At 36.9% G+C, this 17,258-nt stretch overlaps 1 protein-coding gene across 1 annotated transcript; it reads right to left on the reverse strand.

The window, feature by feature from the left end:
• Positions 1-1,479: 1,479 nt before the first annotated feature.
• Positions 1,480-14,834, reverse strand: ACTR3 (actin related protein 3). Its single transcript, XM_033516014.1, has 11 exons — positions 14,779-14,834; positions 11,477-11,601; positions 10,801-10,911; positions 9,269-9,364; positions 8,620-8,727; positions 6,398-6,541; positions 5,466-5,639; positions 5,011-5,103; positions 4,464-4,589; positions 2,791-2,874; positions 1,480-2,394 (listed from the first exon to the last, which is right to left on the reverse strand). The coding sequence occupies exons 3-11, from the start codon at positions 10,870-10,872 to the stop codon at positions 2,299-2,301; spliced, it is 993 nt and encodes a 330-aa protein (XP_033371905.1). The 5' UTR covers positions 10,873-10,911; positions 11,477-11,601; positions 14,779-14,834; the 3' UTR covers positions 1,480-2,298.
• Positions 14,835-17,258: the final 2,424 nt, after the last annotated feature.

A 17,258-nucleotide genomic window follows, 5' to 3' on the forward strand; every position in this document is an offset into this window, starting at 1 on the left:
ATTCCCACTGTACAAGACTGAATTTACTACTATGTATGGTGTGTTTAAGTATTGACTCTCCATGCAGTCCAAGTCATTAACAGGAGCTGCTCATACTTTTTTTTAGTTCTCTTAACACACCCAAAATCAGCTGTGGCTGTGTAACTTCTCCAAAAGTACACCTACAGTTTAAAAAAAAAAACCAAAAAACACACTGCAAAAAACTCCCACTTACTCCATTCCATGAGAAAATTAATGTAATTTTAGATGACACCTACAAATAAAAAAATCAATGCTTGTGTGAGGGCATGGTTTCTCCCCCTTCTCTTCTACACAAATGACAAACAGAAGCTTTGAGCAGCTCCCCTGGGGCCCCAGAAAGATGAACACAGAACCTGTACAACACCCAAGATCTCTCTACAGCGGTGTGTGAGAGGAAGAGGAATTCACTCCTTCTTTTTGCACTTGCTCACTGTTCTGTATCTGTGTTGGGAATTTAAGATTTTCACGTGAATTCTTAAGACTCTTATTTTCTAGAGAAGAAAAAGATCTTTGCTTTATCTTCACACCACTGCAGTGTATCAAACTATCCTGTCACCAGATAGGATACAGTGGCAGAACCAGGATTGCTGGAAAAGCGTAACTCAAATTAACTTTATTTTATATATATTTGCCAATTGGTCTTCTTTACCACATGAATCAGCCTACAGCTACGACTCAAACTGAGTTTAAAAGCAAGTTATAAGAACTAAAACACTGTATCACTGTTACAGAGATGTTACCAAAATAGTTTTGTAATAAAATTGTTCAAAAACGTGTTGTTTGCCTCATGTTCTGTTTGATTCCAGCATGTAAATTTTTTACAATGTTTGCTGTAAAAACAACTTTCCCACATTCATTCTTGTTTTGGAGTCAAGTGGAGCACCAAGTTATGAAGCTTTGGCAATTGATAAGCTTCTCTGATAAAAACATGAGCCATCTTTGGGCTATCTCCCTCTTGTGGACTTCTATGCAAACAGCCTCAACTCCATCTGTGGCCCAGAAGTGCCTAAAAATTGAGTTTTCTCTCACCAAATATCAACAGAAATTGTAAGCAATTGCAGCCACTACAGAAAGTGTTCTTCCTAGAAAGAATGAGAAAGAGATTGTTTTCACTTTATTTTTATCTACATGGTATTTTCTTGCAGAAAAACCACAGAGATTGAAAACGCAGTGCTGACTCCTGAATAGCACCACCTGCAAGAAAGTGGGGGGAAAAAAGTTACAGAACAAAGTAGATGAACAAAGCCAACAGTGGAGGAGCTGTCAGGCTTCTCTAGGTAAGTGCTAGCTAACTGAACACACAAACTGCAGTTCTAAAATGCTCACACTTGAGTTACACAAAGCACATTACATCTCTACCTCACAGACCAACCTCACTCCTCAAAAGCCACAGCGGATATGTAGGGACCCATGCTCAGAACTTCCCATGTCATGAGATTAACAAGTCTGACACCAACATAAAAAGAAATTTTGTGCCTTTATTGGAATGGTGTTAGGCTTTAAATACACCAAATTTTGATAACCTGATTATTTGGTTTAATTAGAAATGACACTACAGAACTGCAATACTGGTCCAACAGTCTTGTCTTTACTTTTTTTTTTTTTTTTAAAGCAAGAGATAGTATGAAAATGCACCAAGTAATCAGAAAGCACTAGCAGGCATTGGTTAATCCAAGATAGTAGCTTCTTAGTTCCAAAAGCACTCGCATTGTATGGAACCCAGGATTTAGACTGGTCATGATTTGCAAGAGCTAGTTGCATGAGTCATGACTTTTTTTCTTTTTTTTAAATTTACTTTCAAGTTGGTCACTGGTAAATTTTTTTTCCTCAAATATTACAGTTTCTTTTATTCATATTTTTCCTCAAAGTATAAAAAAGTATGAAATATAAACAAGCTCCTGTATTGCACCCATGAAGGGGTACAATGGAAGCATTAGAGAGCTGACTATCTACACACCATCAAATCCCATCAAATCTTGGATAATTCATTAATATACAAAATATCAGGGCACAGAAAGAACTAAAATCCACTTTTTCTTTGTTTTGTTACGCACAGGTTCAAATAATCAATCTAAAGAAAAAACGTGATCCTTTTGGCTTTCCACTACATCCGCATGTTGAGACACTTATTAAAATGATCCTGCTTAATTGTGTTTGGTCTTTTTCATATTGTCAAGTCATGTTTGTTATCTTAATACCAGCCATCAGACAAACAAGTAATCAGAAAGACTCTTCCTCCTCCCCACTTCCCCAGCCCTGACCCCTGCAGGGTCAGCTTTAAGACATGACTCCAAACACAGGGTTGTGACGACAGATGCTAGGGCCAATCTCTTCATAATCTTTTTTGGTATGGCATACTTGGTAGAATTCAGGCTGTAAAGGGAAGGAAAAAAACATTAGTGTATGGTATAGATACCTTATTTTAACAGTATTAACTTTTATGTAGCCAGTGGAAAAAGATAAAGATAGCACAGAAATCTAGAATTGAGTTACATCATGCATGGCTAAACACCAATGCAAAGAATATACTCTGCCACAAAACTAAAATGCACTATTTAACAACTCACACAAAGCTTTAATTCAGCTTTCATTTGCTCTTCCACGTCTTTAAAGTCTAATGCAAAAACAGGAAAGGTATATTTACCACCTGAGATATATCAGAAATTCCTCTACCACACTTAATATACAATTAATATACAATGAGAGATGAGAGTTCCAAAAGCACAGTCAGAATGGCTCAAACATGCTCAGCTTGACAGTTAAACTCACTGTGGAAGCCAGCATTGATCCTCCAAACCAGACTGCATATCTCTGCATATGGTGTGTAATGACTTGGACATCAATGGGCTTCGGCTGCAGAAAAAAGGAGAGAAAAGCAGCACATTAGAAGTCACTTCTGCTGGTAAAAACCAGATCTAGTTTTAAAGGAGTGTATACACCAAATTATTTTCATAAATTAGTATTTTTGCAAGTGCTATATATGTAAATTTACATCTATGGCTTCAGACTTTCCCTTGTACAATGAAGAGTGAGAAACAGCTCCTGCTTATAGATCAAGTTATCTGCTTTATCAGACAGAGATATTTCCATTCACACCCATTTCTTTTCACACAATGTTCTGATTAATTTCTTGATGAGCTATTTATTTATGCATTTATAAGCATTAATCCATTCTACCTAAACTCTTCAAAAATACACACTTTAGGAAGTTAATTTTCAAGTTTCATGTGATTATTCTAACAAAGCATCAGTTGCAGATTGAAAATTTATCCAGGATGTCAATCATGTTTTTCTGAACTACAGCACCCATTCCAGTCAGCCATTCCCTTTCCCTCCATAGGGAAACCTGTTGGTTACACAACCCATTCCTTACTGCTGCCCATAGAAACTGCCAGTGCATGTAACAGTTTCAGAATTTATTTGTTACAGCCCAACCCGCTGAAATTTGAAACAGTATCTAACAGTATCTAAAAATGTTCTGTGACACATTTGCAAAACTCCAGCCAGCGATTCTTTGCCACGCCTGGCACCTAGAAGACAAGAAGAATCCAATTTCCTTACTCAGATTCTGCTTCCTTACTAAGTGGTACGAGTCTAGTAAAGAAAACATGATGTTTCTTGGGCCAGAGAACTGTGTATGACTGAAATTTCAGAGTTGTCTACATGGCATATTATAAAACTCTGCTGGGGTTTTAAAGGATTGTTTGAGGTCGCCTAGCTAGATTGCTACTAAAAAAATAAATGAGAAAAATCACTTCAATTTTGCTTTAAAAGGAAAAACCCACAATGTTGTTCTTTTTTTTTGTTTGGTTGGTTTTTTTTTGTTTTTCCTTTGCTGGTCTTTTATTTATGCAGAGACAACAGAAAGATGCAGCAGTTGGCTCACAGATATGAAGGGGGAAGAGCACAAATTAAGGATCATGCCATTTAGTAAAAACATGAAGTTGCTTATAGTAAAATAATAGAGGTGGGAAGGGACCACATGTCTCTGGCTTGGGCCTCCTGCTCAAGGCAGGGTAAGCTATGAAGCCAGGGGAAGGGTTTTATCCAGCTGAACTTCAAAGTCAGTAATCTCCACACATGTACTGAGACACTATCAGTAAAACCTTCTCTAATCAAGACTCCCTCATTCCTCACAGGACACGTGCTCCTGACTCTCCTGGCGGCTCAACAATGAGCTTGATTCATCTCTCTTATCTTCAAGCTCAAAAGACTGAGCACAGTGAAATGCAATTGATCAATAAACAACAATCACAAAGACAGCTGGAGTGGCCAAGCCCTGGTATGTGATCAGTGTAATGGAAGAATCTCTGAAAAGCCTCTCTAAGAACTTCAAATAAGGTAAAGACATTTCAACAAAGACCAAAGATCATTGCAAGATGTCATTTGCACATTTTCCAGTTAACAGATGCTTGTTTAATGTGTGAGCTGCAGGAACCAACCTTCAGTCTGCCACCACTAAGTTCTTCACTAAGTTTCAGCCTGGCATCAACAGTCCTTTTCAAGTCTCGCTGTAAACGGCGACCGAAGTCCCTGAACATGGTTGAGCCTCCAGAGAGGACAATATTCTGTTTTGAATAACAAAACCTGTTAACCACATCTGAAACACACAAGTCTCCAGCTTTACCCAGTTCCTAAATTCTAAATATCTAAAAACAGTTTTTAAAGCTACAGTTAAGCAAATTACCTAACATAAAAGCATGACACAACATGAACTCATCAAGGGTTTGCTACATTAAAATAGCCTGTGCTTTAAAATCCATTTATATCTTATTACATCTCACCACTTCTGCTCAGTTTTTTGTTCCCCTAATGAAAAAGCACATTCTGAAAATGTTTAAGTGAACAAACAAAGCCTTTTGCATATTGGATTCATTTCTAGAAAAATGGTAAATGTTGTTAATTTTGCTTTGGTTTTTAAGAGTTTCAAATATGTACCTTGATAAAAATCACAATTCTTCTAAAAAACCCAGATATTAAGCTACTGACCTTATATAGAGGACGTCTAACATCAATGGGACAATTCTGAATAACTTCATCTACTACTTCTGAGATTGGTTGTGTAAAGTCAGGATTAGCAAACTGCAATCAGGAATAAAAATCAAGTCACTGTAGAGGACCACATATTGCAAAGGAAGAGATAAAGAGGAAGAAAAGCAAAGAATCGTTCTATTATACTACAGATGTCATGAAAATTAATAATGGAAACAGTTGTTAAATACTTTTGCTACTAAGTGCTTTGTGTATCAGCCTGGATTTGTATAAAGATTATTAACAATCAAGAATCAAACCATGCTGACTTGCAACAATAGCTGGTATCTATTTATAAATAAGAAGAAATGTAAGTCAGGATGATCACTACTTCTTTACAATTTTGCAAATAGGATTTCTATGCTATCACCTAAAATGCTTTTAAAACAGAAAGTTTAGTCAAATCAACTTACCTCAGGATGGAAGAAAATCTCTGGCCCCAGGAATCTCTCATAACCAACATCAATGGTAAATTCTTTCTTTGAGATAGCATTAATTCCAGTATATTGTTTAATCCACTTTGTACCATCTGTGTCATACTTGTTAAATTCTTTTACTAAGTCAGGGCAAACATAACTAAAGCGCTCCTGCAAATCGAATAAATACAGTTAGAACTACCTAAAGTATAGAAAACTGATATGAAATTTCAGAAAATGCAGTAATTTAAACTTTTAGAAGTATTACATTGGCAGACAAAGAATATGCCTCAAAACAGCTGAACTGACATTTACTGTACACAGGTAGATAATGGCTCTGCTACTAGAGATCATTTCTGTGCAACACTGAAGGCTCTTGCTGAGCTAAATTACTTTTCTTCTGCTTTTCCTCTAAACTTTGATGATTGTGAGAAATTAATTCTGAAATACAGTGAAGAACTGCCAGGGAAATAAAATTTAAGTGTACTTTAAGCTGAATGTCTTCCAGCATTGCTTTGTTCTCTATGTAACGTGTGTTACAAAAAAGAACACATTAATATTCAGAAAGAATGTAAGAGCAATTACAGCTCTTTATATGACACATCCAGCCAACAGTATTTCCAACAGAACATTACAGTAATAATAGCAACAGGATAATAACAACAACAATAATGATAATGGAGGGGAAGAGAAAGGGAAGACAACAGGTGAAGAGTGAAATTCCAGGCCAGACTGAGTGAGTGTAGCCCAACAGTAAACCTTGAATTTAAGCTATTTCATGTTATTACACTATTAAGACATTTTTCTATTACTTAGAATCAGAGCCCTAATACTCAGGAGGACAATTACTTTCAGATATTCTTGTACTTTAAAACCAGATACCAAGTTGTGATATAAAATAACTTTAAGATCAAGAACATTCACATTACCTTCACTGCTTTAGCTGTTTCCAAGGATTGTTCAGGAGGAATTCCTACTTCTCTCTCCCTCAGCAACTGCTGAATGAAGTATGTGATATCTCTCCCAGCAATTGGAATGTGTTTGATACAGCTGCCAATCACATATCCTTCAGCCTGTAAACAAAATTAATGGGGACAAAGATACTGATAAGAGCTACTTTCACCAAAGCTCAGAGGGAGAAAGGCATGGAGTCTAAACTCCTACCCACTACCTGTGATTCTGAGGCTAAAGCTGTTTAAGACTGGCTCATTTAATTACAACAAATCAAATTCTTCACAGTATAGCCTTACTTTACTTTGCATGACATTGGTTCATAATTCTTACAAGGTTAGAAGGAACAGAAAAGTCACTAGCACACAAGGCAGACAAATCACTATACTCACTATTCCTTGGCCTTTATTTTCTCTTCAAAATGAGGTTACTCTTACCAAAAAGGTCAAGAAACCTTTTTTTCGTGAAATATTATTTTAGAATAACTGATGTGGCCCTGCAGTCACAGCCACAGATGTAACATGTTACAATCCACATGAACCAAAATTAATTTTCTGAAAGCAGGGAGAAAATGCATCATTTCAGCACATTAATTGGGACTGCTCAGAACATCAGCCTGGCCCATCCTCATCCATCAACCTACCCTTACAAGTCACACTCATCCTGAGGACCACTATCAATGCATTAAAAACATCTGGTCTAAACAAAGAAACCAAGTGTGCAAGCTTGGCCTTCAACCCTACTAGACCTGCTAAATCCAAACAGAGGAGTCCAGGTATCACACTCATGCTTCACTTCTCCTAAATCCACACACACCTTATGTTCATACAAATATGTCTAACACAGAAAACAATGTTATAAAAAAAATCTACCACTACTGTTAACTTCACTACAGAGAAAAGTGTTCGTTAATTCCTTTTTATCTATTTTATAAGTGGTAGAACACTGTTGACAATTTGTTTAACATGTTTAAAAATTTCAGAAGTAACTGACATTGTGCAAAGGAATTTAATGCTTCAAATGATACAGAATACCTCCTCTTATTTCAATTTAAAAAAATCCAAACCCACAAATCAGGAAAAGCTCAACTCTTTTAAACAGTAATTTGGACTACTAAGCACAACTTTAAAAGTTTACCTGTAGAAGGTCAGAGATGTCAATTTTTTCCTAAGTCTTATTAAAAATACACTAACTTGGATTAACAGTCTGAATAAAGATCTAGCCATTAAATTCCACCAAAATTAATAAGAAATTGCCACATGGCAGTGTATGTTTGACCACCACCAATGCTACTGTTTCTAAAAAATTGATGTTACTGGGGCACAATAAAACTTTGTACAGATCTTTGTCTTAAAAACTGTAATCTAACTTCATTTTGAAAATACAAATGTATCTAGTACATAGACAGGAATTTAACACCCCCAGGAAACATGGGCAGAGAAACCTATTATCAGCCACTTGAAATAAAAAACACTATTAATATTCCAATTATAAATTTTTGAACTTTTAAATTGAAATTTTAAACTTTTGAATGCACAGCTTTTCAAAAGGAAATCCACACCTGCAGGAAACCCAATAATCTGACAGTAAGAAAACTGCAGCTGTAGGTGTTCATCATTTAATAAAACATCACACAGTCATCCAAGTTTCTGCTTTAGCAACTTTGTATTGGATGTTTAACACTAACCAGCCCTAGGCGTTGTTTTTTCTCCAGTCAAGCAGGAACTTTGACTTTGCTTGTATGGCTGAAGCACTACTAAACACTGGGAACAGATGGAGAAAAAATAAACAATACAACATCTGCCCTCTAATACTTCGTATTATTTCTACTTATATATAAATGAACTGAGCTAAATGAAAACAAAACATCAAACTCTTTGTACTGACTACTATAAAGAGCCTATTTACTCTTACCAGTAAACCAAATTGGAAATATGTTAAAGCAATTTCACCCATCACTTAGCATGGCCTTGGCAATTGACCTTTTAAGGTAAGTCACTGAAAGACAATTAGCTCTGCCAAACTCAGGGCTACAGAGTTCTTCAAGAGTTCCTGCACTACAAAACTCACACCCACAGCCCTGGGAGTTATCTGACATTTTCCTACCTATACTTCAGTGGGTGTAGGTGTACACTTCAGAGAACTTAGAGGACAAATTGTTCTCTGTTGAAGCTGTAGTGTAGCTTTGAGGCACACTTACCACAGGAATAACATGAGTGACACCATCTCCACTGTCTATAACTGTGCCAGTCAGTGTTCGCTCTCCTACTTGTCTTGACGTCCAAGATGCAGCTAAGGCAAGGACAGCCTTGGGGAAAAAACACACCAAAATCAAATATTAGCAAAACATCTGCCTGCAGACCTCACTTTCCACCACCCCCACCAAGGACAGACTGACACCCCACGATAATTTACAGCATGGAAACTGATTTAATAATATTATATATGTCTACACAACCTCTTAGAAAAAAGAAGCTGTACAAGTGTAATTTTTGACACTTGCCTGATGTTTTTTCAGCCATGCTGAAACATAATTTTTCGTTACTTCATACTGAAAGGGGTTCAGTTCTTGGATTAATAGAATTATTATGATGTGGTGTGGTTTTTTTATTTACTTATGGTGCAGCAGATATATATCATACTCTACTGCTCAGAAGCCTGTAGAGGTAACAGAGGAACAGTATCCAGTAACCACCCACAGAATCAAAGCATGCCAAACATGCAGTGCTGGAACTGCCAACCAGAAGGATAGAAACAAATTCAAAACTTACACAGTTTTTTCACAGTGAAATTAGTTTTATCCCAAGGAGAAATATTGCAGCTGTGACTTTCAACAGCCCTGTCCTTACCTGAACAGCAATATATAGCCCTGGAACGTTGAAAGATTCAAACATGATTTCAGCAGTATATTCTCTATTTTCTGGAGTATTTAATGGAGGCTCAGTCTGTGAGACAAAAAAAAAAAAAATATATGAGTTTTACTTACACTGAAACCAAACATTTGACTTTAAAAAAAAGAACCACCAACTCCTAACTTAAGTTAAGATGAGTCATTCAACAACAATAGCATGTAAAAATAGTAATGGACAAAGGGTGCTTTTAAGAATTTATGCAAATTGCATTAAAAGAAAGAGAAAAAAAAGTGCAATAAAAACTACATCCGTTAATGCTTAAGAATTTACACCCAAGACCTCCTTTGTGGGTTGCTTAGCTCATTACAACTTTTGATTTCACTTGAAAGAATCAAGGACTATCAAAATATGTCAAAGGATGCAGTTTAGCACATTTAAAGAATGATATTTTTTAGATTTCTCAACAAAAAGAGCTGTTTTCCTTCAGAAGGCAGACACTGTAACACAAGTTGTTATGCTCAGCTGTTGGAATGTACTCAAGTGAGAGGAGCTGAACAACAAAAAACCATACCATAATAGTGTGCTACAGCTTCCAATGAAATATCAAACATACTCAAGGCTTTATTCTGAAGCAGCATTTTGGATAGTGCTACAGAATACTTGAGAAAAGAAAATATCACTCTTCCATTGCAGCAACTGTGTAACAGGAGGGCAAAAAGAGGAGGGAGTCAGATTTTTCACAAAGGTGTTGGGACAAGGAGCCAGAGACACAAAACTCAACTTGGGAAATCCTAAGTAGGTATTAGGAGGAAAAGAGGTAACTTAAAGGTGGTCAAATATTGAAAAGGGGCCCAGGGTTCTTATGGCATTTTGATCCTTTGAGATATTCACAATTTGGCTGGACACAGCCTTGAGCAACTGGACCTAGTTATTGCTTCAAGTAGGTGAAGGCATTTAAACAGGTATGGCCAACACCTCTAATTCCAAACCTGGTTATAAAATAACACACTAAGCCAAACTGCCTATTTCAATGGCCCTAAATAAAATACTAAGGAATGACAGATGCTTCAGAATAACATTGACCTTGAGATCTAATCATCCCAAACATGACAATCAACCCTTCCAGTTTCACAGAAAATAAAAGACAGAAATTTACTCTCTAGATACTTCATCCAGATGGCAGTACTGTAAAAACAAAATAATTGCAATTATGGAAAGTCAAAGCACAAGTATTTCTTTTGTCTCAAATACATAAACTTAACACTATTGAGTTCAGTGGAGAAGGAAAATAAGAAAGTGAGGTATCAGATAATTTGGAGGAAAATGAGAAGAACAGAAAAATATTTGCTGTTCTGACACAATGACATTTTTAGAAAATTAAAGATGGCTTAAGGCACGTCAAGAAAGCTCCAGGTAATTTATTTACTTTTGCTTTCAAAATATGCATATTTATATTTGAGAATTTACATAAGTCAGCACATTGTTATTCATTACATGGAATATCTTAAGCAGGGCATAAATTTACCTACCAAAAGAAAATAATGGTCCTCAGGTTCTGCTCTTAAATATTTAAAGATTACTTGCTCCATAAACCTCTCCATCAAGTCCCAGTCTTCAACTATACCATGGCGGATAGGCCACTGTTGGAGAAAAATATCCAATTATAACTGGAAACAAGAAAAAAGAAACAAAACCCCCAAAACCAAGCAAAAAAATCTATTTTTTTAACTGCAGTAGAAGTATATTATCTACACAGGCAAGAAACTTCAGTTTAGGCTTCGCCTCTTCAAAATTCTGTTTCTAACCTTGAGTAGCAAGAACAACACACCACATTTTTTTCAGTACAGCAGAATGGTGGCACTGGGATAAACTGAAAGTTCCCCCAGCCCAGTGTCCCACTCTGATGCTCCTGATAAAAGTCAAGGAACAAGAGAATGTGGCATTTCCACTTTACACCCTCTCAGCGTCCTTTCATTTATCAAGAAATATATATATATATATATGTGTAATATATATATTCACAGTGTTTTGAATACTCCCCAAAATCAAAAAAACCAATACCAAACCTTGTTTTCTATTTAAACAGAGTTAATAAATAAATAAGATTAAAGTTATCAAGAAAGCATTCTTAACATTGTATTTACTATACATGTGATGCTTGCTAAACACTATCAAAAAATTACTTTTAAAACTTTTTCTCAATACCTTGGTTGCATAAGTTGGTTTTTCTATTGCTTCGTCCCCAATGAAGAAGTCTAAATCATCCACACCTTTCAAAACCCTCCTTTGTGCTTGATCGACCACTTTTGCTGACTCTTTGATAGCAATACCTTCAACAGAGAACACAAACATTATTGTAGGTCATCAAAAAAAGAAAATCTACACTGAAAAAACAGATATACTCTAATCACAATCATCCTTTGTTTCAAGCATAACTCAGAAAAGCTACACAGAACACAGATAATTTGACTTCCTGTCATGGGTAAGCATGGTAAGGATTTAAAAAATAATAAAGTAACAGACTTAAATACAAATTTAATTGTTAGACACTCAACATGCAATCAGGAAGATAAAATATACACAGAAACATTAAAATAGGATATCTCTACAGATCTCATTTTATTCAACAAATGTGCTAATTTTCTGCAGACTGCAATAATAACAATTTTAAGTGTTATTAGTGTTGTTATTCTGTTAAAAAGGATCACTCCCCAGCTACCAGCAGCATCTGCTGTATTTTTTTCAGATCTTACTAATTGCTTTTAAACACAATCTTTCACACAGATAAGGAAATTCTAAAAGAATATACAAGCAGCATTAGATCATTAGAGCATTAGATCAGCCTCAGCTGTTTGCTCTAAGGTTGTGATCCAAAAGCCCTCTCAATTGCGCAAGTATTTTTCTAGTTCTCACCTTCAGCAGGAAGTTATGTTTGCTCACAACTAAGATTAAGAAAAGTTGTTAAAAAGTCGTTAAATAGCTGCAGTCTCAAGCCCAGCAGCCAGGGCAGCACAGCAACAGGATCTGGAAATCAGCAGCTTCCTAAGGGGTAAAAGCGCCCTGAGTTCATGGATCATCCTCCTCCCTTTCCTTCCCACAGAGAGCAACACAAGCAGAGCCAGAGGAACCAAGAAGTTGAATGTTGTGAAAGACTGAACAGGATGGAACAGAAGTCATTATTTTGAGCTCTTCAGGAAGAAAACTGAATCATAATGCAACTTCTGTAGCTGCTTACAGGAGAGCAGAGAGGAAGCAGAAGAGCGGAGGAAGCCAAATAGAAGGGGGGTAGATTAGAAGCAGAAGCTAAAATCACAGGGAAGAAAATGTTGCAAGGCAGGTGCTTGCTTCAAGTCAAGAGAGGAACCTTGACAAATATTTTCAGGTCATTGTTACAAAGCTCACACATCTAGAGGAATTTTTCTGTCCAGATGTGTGTTATCCTCAAGGACTTTCAAGTAAAATCCACCACTTGCCAGAGGATTATACCAACTTTCAAGCCCAACTGGTCTCATCCTGTTAGAAGCCTAAAACAAGATGGGAGGTCTGAAATATTTTGCTGCCCTCAAGGTCAGCTTGTTCAGCCCTGCGTTTGAAAGCCAGAAATTAGGAGCAAACAACCTGAATCAAGAATCATATCCTGAAAATACAAATGAGAAAATAAATCTTGATGAAACCTCAGCTGCAGTGCCTGAGGATGAGCAGTATCCCAGCAATACTCAGAGCAGTTGCCTTTGGTTTGCTTGGCACAAGAATTAAGAGCTTTTGGGGGGGGGAATAAAATAACATCCTTGCATTGAATCAATTTTTGTGCTGAACCACTACTCAAGCCAGTTTTTTCTTTTGGAAGTAAAGAACAGGCCATCAGCTATCACAGATAAACTGAAATAATGAAAACTCAACTACTGGGTAATGGAAAGAAGGTGACTCCCGTTTTAACAAACATCAGGAAAAACCTGCTTAAGTGAGTAAAAATCAAGCAAAATTAATGATCTGAGATCTAAAAATCAGCCAGGGAAGAAAGCAGTGAACCCAAGCTGCATCAACAAACTGGCTCAATATATTCTCATTTACTTCACCTTTCATGTAAGCATTTATCATCTCTACAGAGGCATATTCAGAATAAAATCAAGAACACATCATAGGGAGATAAAAATTTGTTAAGAGCAGGAATGAATAAGATAAGCTACAAGTGACCAAGGCACAAGGAATGTTGCTCAGACCTGTTTAACAGCAAACATTAATTTTAGAGAAACAAATTATAAAATGCCACTGCTGGAAGTGCAAGGAGAAACCAAACCATTTTTCCACAGGGAATAACATTAAGGAAATCACAGACACCAAAGTGCTTTTTTGTAACATTTTACTTTGAAATGGACTTAGCTGTACTCTTACCTTTGTTTCTCTACTGTGGATTAACCCAGTGCTATTTTATTTCATTCGAGGCAGAGGATTAACACAAACTCACGCCGTTACTGCAATTATCTAGCTTGGATTGCAGCACAAATGAGAAAAATGGGGTTTTTTATTGAGAGAATTGCAGTCAAGGGCCATTTCAGCTGCAGGAGCATCTAGACTGAGCACCCTGTTTTTCATACACCACACTGTATCAAAAGGCTGTCAAAAAAACCCACATTTTCCCTCCTTCTCTTCTACTTTAATAGTGTCCCTGTTGGATAAATTTCTCTGCTTAATGATCTGACAGGTCATTTCATTCCCTGTGTTTAAAATATCATGATATTTCTTCTTTTTTGGAACGAGAAAGTGATCTTCAAATTAAATAACCAAATCTAAAGATGCAGAAAAAGTATGTAAACTCTATGTATCTGAAATTAAATAACCACTTATATTTTATATATTTATATTTTAACATGTGCTATGAAGTTTAAAGAGCACTGTAAGGGTTTTTTCAATGTTTAGAAGCTTTTTATATCTAATGTTAAACTAGCTTTTGTGTGAAAAGCAAAACTGTAGAGTGTTTTATATGACACTGAAATAAAGTTAATGAAGTTAATCTGAAAACCAAATAATGTAAGAAATACCTATCAGAAACCAAAACAGAAGATATGGAATGGATTTTCAGAATCCATTCTCCTGTTCTCATATGTGAATTACCTTTATCTTCCCATGAAAATTACTTTTTGAAGTATGTTTCCTAGAAAAACTAACACAGAGCCTGAACTCCCAAGTTCTATTTTACAGTGACTGTGCTGAAGCAGTATTAGTTCCAGCTCTCTTCCTGTTCTATTTGCAAGGAAAACTGGGTGTGCTAATTATTCCTTTTCACCAGGATGTAATCCGTGATTACTTTGGCACAGATGAACAATGAGGAATTGCCAAGTGGTGTACGAGGTCAAAAGGTGAAGCATTTCTAAGGGAAGCTGAGTGAGCTCCACACTCCGGAGCAGAACAAGTCTCTTTTAATGATGGCTTTTTTCAGGTTTTTTATGGCATGTTACAGAAAGTCCAAGAGTAACTTCAGCATTGATACATAAGTAACAAATACTTACATGAAGGGATAATGAACTGGGGTTCAGTATTACCCGCATATCCGAGCTTTGTATACCTGTTGAGGTAAAAAAGGATTTGGTTATAATATTTAATACCTCAAATAACAAAGATATCTCTTTTTTTTTAATGAGCAGACCCCTCTTCCTGGATCAGAACACCACACTGACTTTTCTACAAAAAGAAGGGAAAAAAATCCTAAGGGAAACTAAGAATTTCTGTCTTTTAAAGTATAAATCAATATTCCCTGCCACAAATCAAGCATGACTTCTACTCTAACAACATTTTACTAAAGAACATGAAGTGTGTAATTCAATCTATCAATGTTTAGGAGAACAATTTTGTCAGTGCAGCTCCTCCCTGCTCAGCAGCCAGCATCTCCATAGAAATATTTTCATAGTTAATGCTAGTGATAAAAGTGTCTTTGTAATTCTTAACTGTAGGGGGAAAAGCTGCCCTGCCCATGGATTGCCAGCTGGGCATGAGGCAGGGCTGGTCATTCTCATGTCACAAGCAGCTGGTAATGACAAATCCTAGCAAAAGCCATTCCATTTCACAAATGGAAAACAGTGTCAAAATGTGTCTAGTAAGAGTAAAGAAAGAAAAAGGAAAATAATTACATGCCTTCACCCAGTTTTCAGGATATGCTATGGATATACACATTATCTTCATTATCATGATGCAAGAAAACTTAAGAAATTAACAAAGTATTCATGAAAAATATCTACAAAACTCATGGTACCAAAACCAGCTGCTAGAAATGCTGTCTCCAAAGCAGCATAGGCAAATTCTAAAGCTTGCAGACCAAAATGCACAGCTCTAGCTCAAGAGTTCGAGCTTACCCACATGTTTTAAACAAACACAGACATGACAAAGTTCTCATTTTCTCTGTACAGTCAGGCAGCTGCACTAAATTAGCACCATCAGCAAAGGCACAAATGCTGTAGTAGCACCTCTACAGCTTTCAGCACTGCGATGGAATCCTGAAGATCACAGGAGGTGTAAGGGAGCAGGAACTCTACCAAAGCATAAATCCATGGCAGTACCAGAGCGAGGCTGGGAGAGCTCTCCCCGGGCTGGGAGAGCAGGGCTGCTGCCGGAGCTCTGCCTGCGACGCCTCTCCCGCAGCACTGAGCGCCTTGTGCCCAGCAACACCTACACAATTTCTGTCACTGAGGCTGACTGCACCCATCAGCGCTGGGCCAAGACACGCAGATCCTCAGAGGGAAGGTGGGTTTCTCTTGAATAACGAAGTGGCTAGCACAGGACCTCATCCAACAGCACAAATGCTTTGCAGGAGGTGTATTTTCAAAGCTGTAAACCCAATCTTGTACATGCTGTAACAGTTGGGAGTAAGCATGTACAGAAACTTGACTTCACACCAACCACAAGGAATGTTTCTTGACAAAGAAAACTTTGCAGGCATAAGATAAGAAATAACGAAAAAGGAAACTAAATATCAGAAAGAACTTCACAAATCACAAAAACATCAACATTAGGCACTATATGTGCCTCACCTCAGGACACACAACTTGAATTTTGCTCATTGAAGTTGGATTTTCTTAAATCCAAGTTAAAGATCTACTTCCCTAAAGAAATATCAAGAATTCCACAAACTGGTGCTTCTTTAACCTATTACACAGAATAAAACTGTTCATTGTATTTACTTACAGTGCTCTAAGGTTTTTAGTGCCACAATTACTAAGCAAACCAGCAAATACTGACTCACTCCCTCTACCTTCCCCAGCAAATCAAAACTGTGGTATGTAGATTTTAAAGTTAAATCTAGACAAGAACTTTGGAGCCTGAATGCTGCATAAACCTACAACTAGATTAGAAGTGTTTTTCAACAGGTAAAAAGGTTAAAACTGTTTGATTTTTAAACTCAGTATTTCAAAGAAAGCAAAAGCTGAACTGCTGCAGGTAACTGGCAGCTTAGTTGCTTGTGGGTGGGAGTTTGCCCAGCACACACACAGCCAGCAAGACTGAAAGAAAAATAATCTCATGAAAGATGCATTTTACATAAAAAGAGCGTATTCAGACATAAAATCAGCATATATAAAAATACTATGGCCTACTCAGCAAGAAGTGTACTGACTCAGGGGAAAAAAATTGTAGTGCATTTTTAGGTTTCTAAGAAAAGAAAGGGGAAAAAAACCTGCATGACTTTTGGTCTCCGAATATTAGTTCATTGTATCAGCAAGTCTCCAGTGCAGTGTCCTACACAAGATTTCACATCTCTCATGTACAAGACTTCATTGCACAGCTGGACCTCCAGCACTGCTGGCACACAGGTCAGGGATGGATCCCTGCTCCCCTGGGAGCCTCAGGAACCCAGCACAGCCAGGGACCATGGCATAACACATTATAACACTAAACCTGATTTTCATAACTAAATGCACATAGAGATACTCTTGAGTTTAAATGGAGTCTAAAAATGTGATAGGTGAGGCAAAGTGAATGAAAGTCAATAAAAATCTTC

This window comes from Parus major, chromosome 7, assembly GCF_001522545.3.
Source record: "Parus major isolate Abel chromosome 7, Parus_major1.1, whole genome shotgun sequence".
NCBI classification, from domain to species: Eukaryota; Metazoa; Chordata; class Aves; order Passeriformes; family Paridae; genus Parus; species Parus major.

Excerpts from the sequence above, each read along its gene's own strand:
- ACTR3 (XM_033516014.1), bottom strand. The coding sequence starts at position 10,872 with ATGGAGAGGTTTATGGAGCAAGTAATCTTTAAATATTTAAGAGCAGAA. Across the intron at positions 8,728-9,268 it reads GGCTATATATTGCTGTTCAG|GCTGTCCTTGCCTTAGCTGC; the intron begins GTAAGGACAGGG and ends TTTTTCCCCAAG. Across the intron at positions 5,640-6,397 it reads AAACAGCTAAAGCAGTGAAG|GAGCGCTTTAGTTATGTTTG; the intron begins GTAATGTGAATG and ends TTCGATTTGCAG.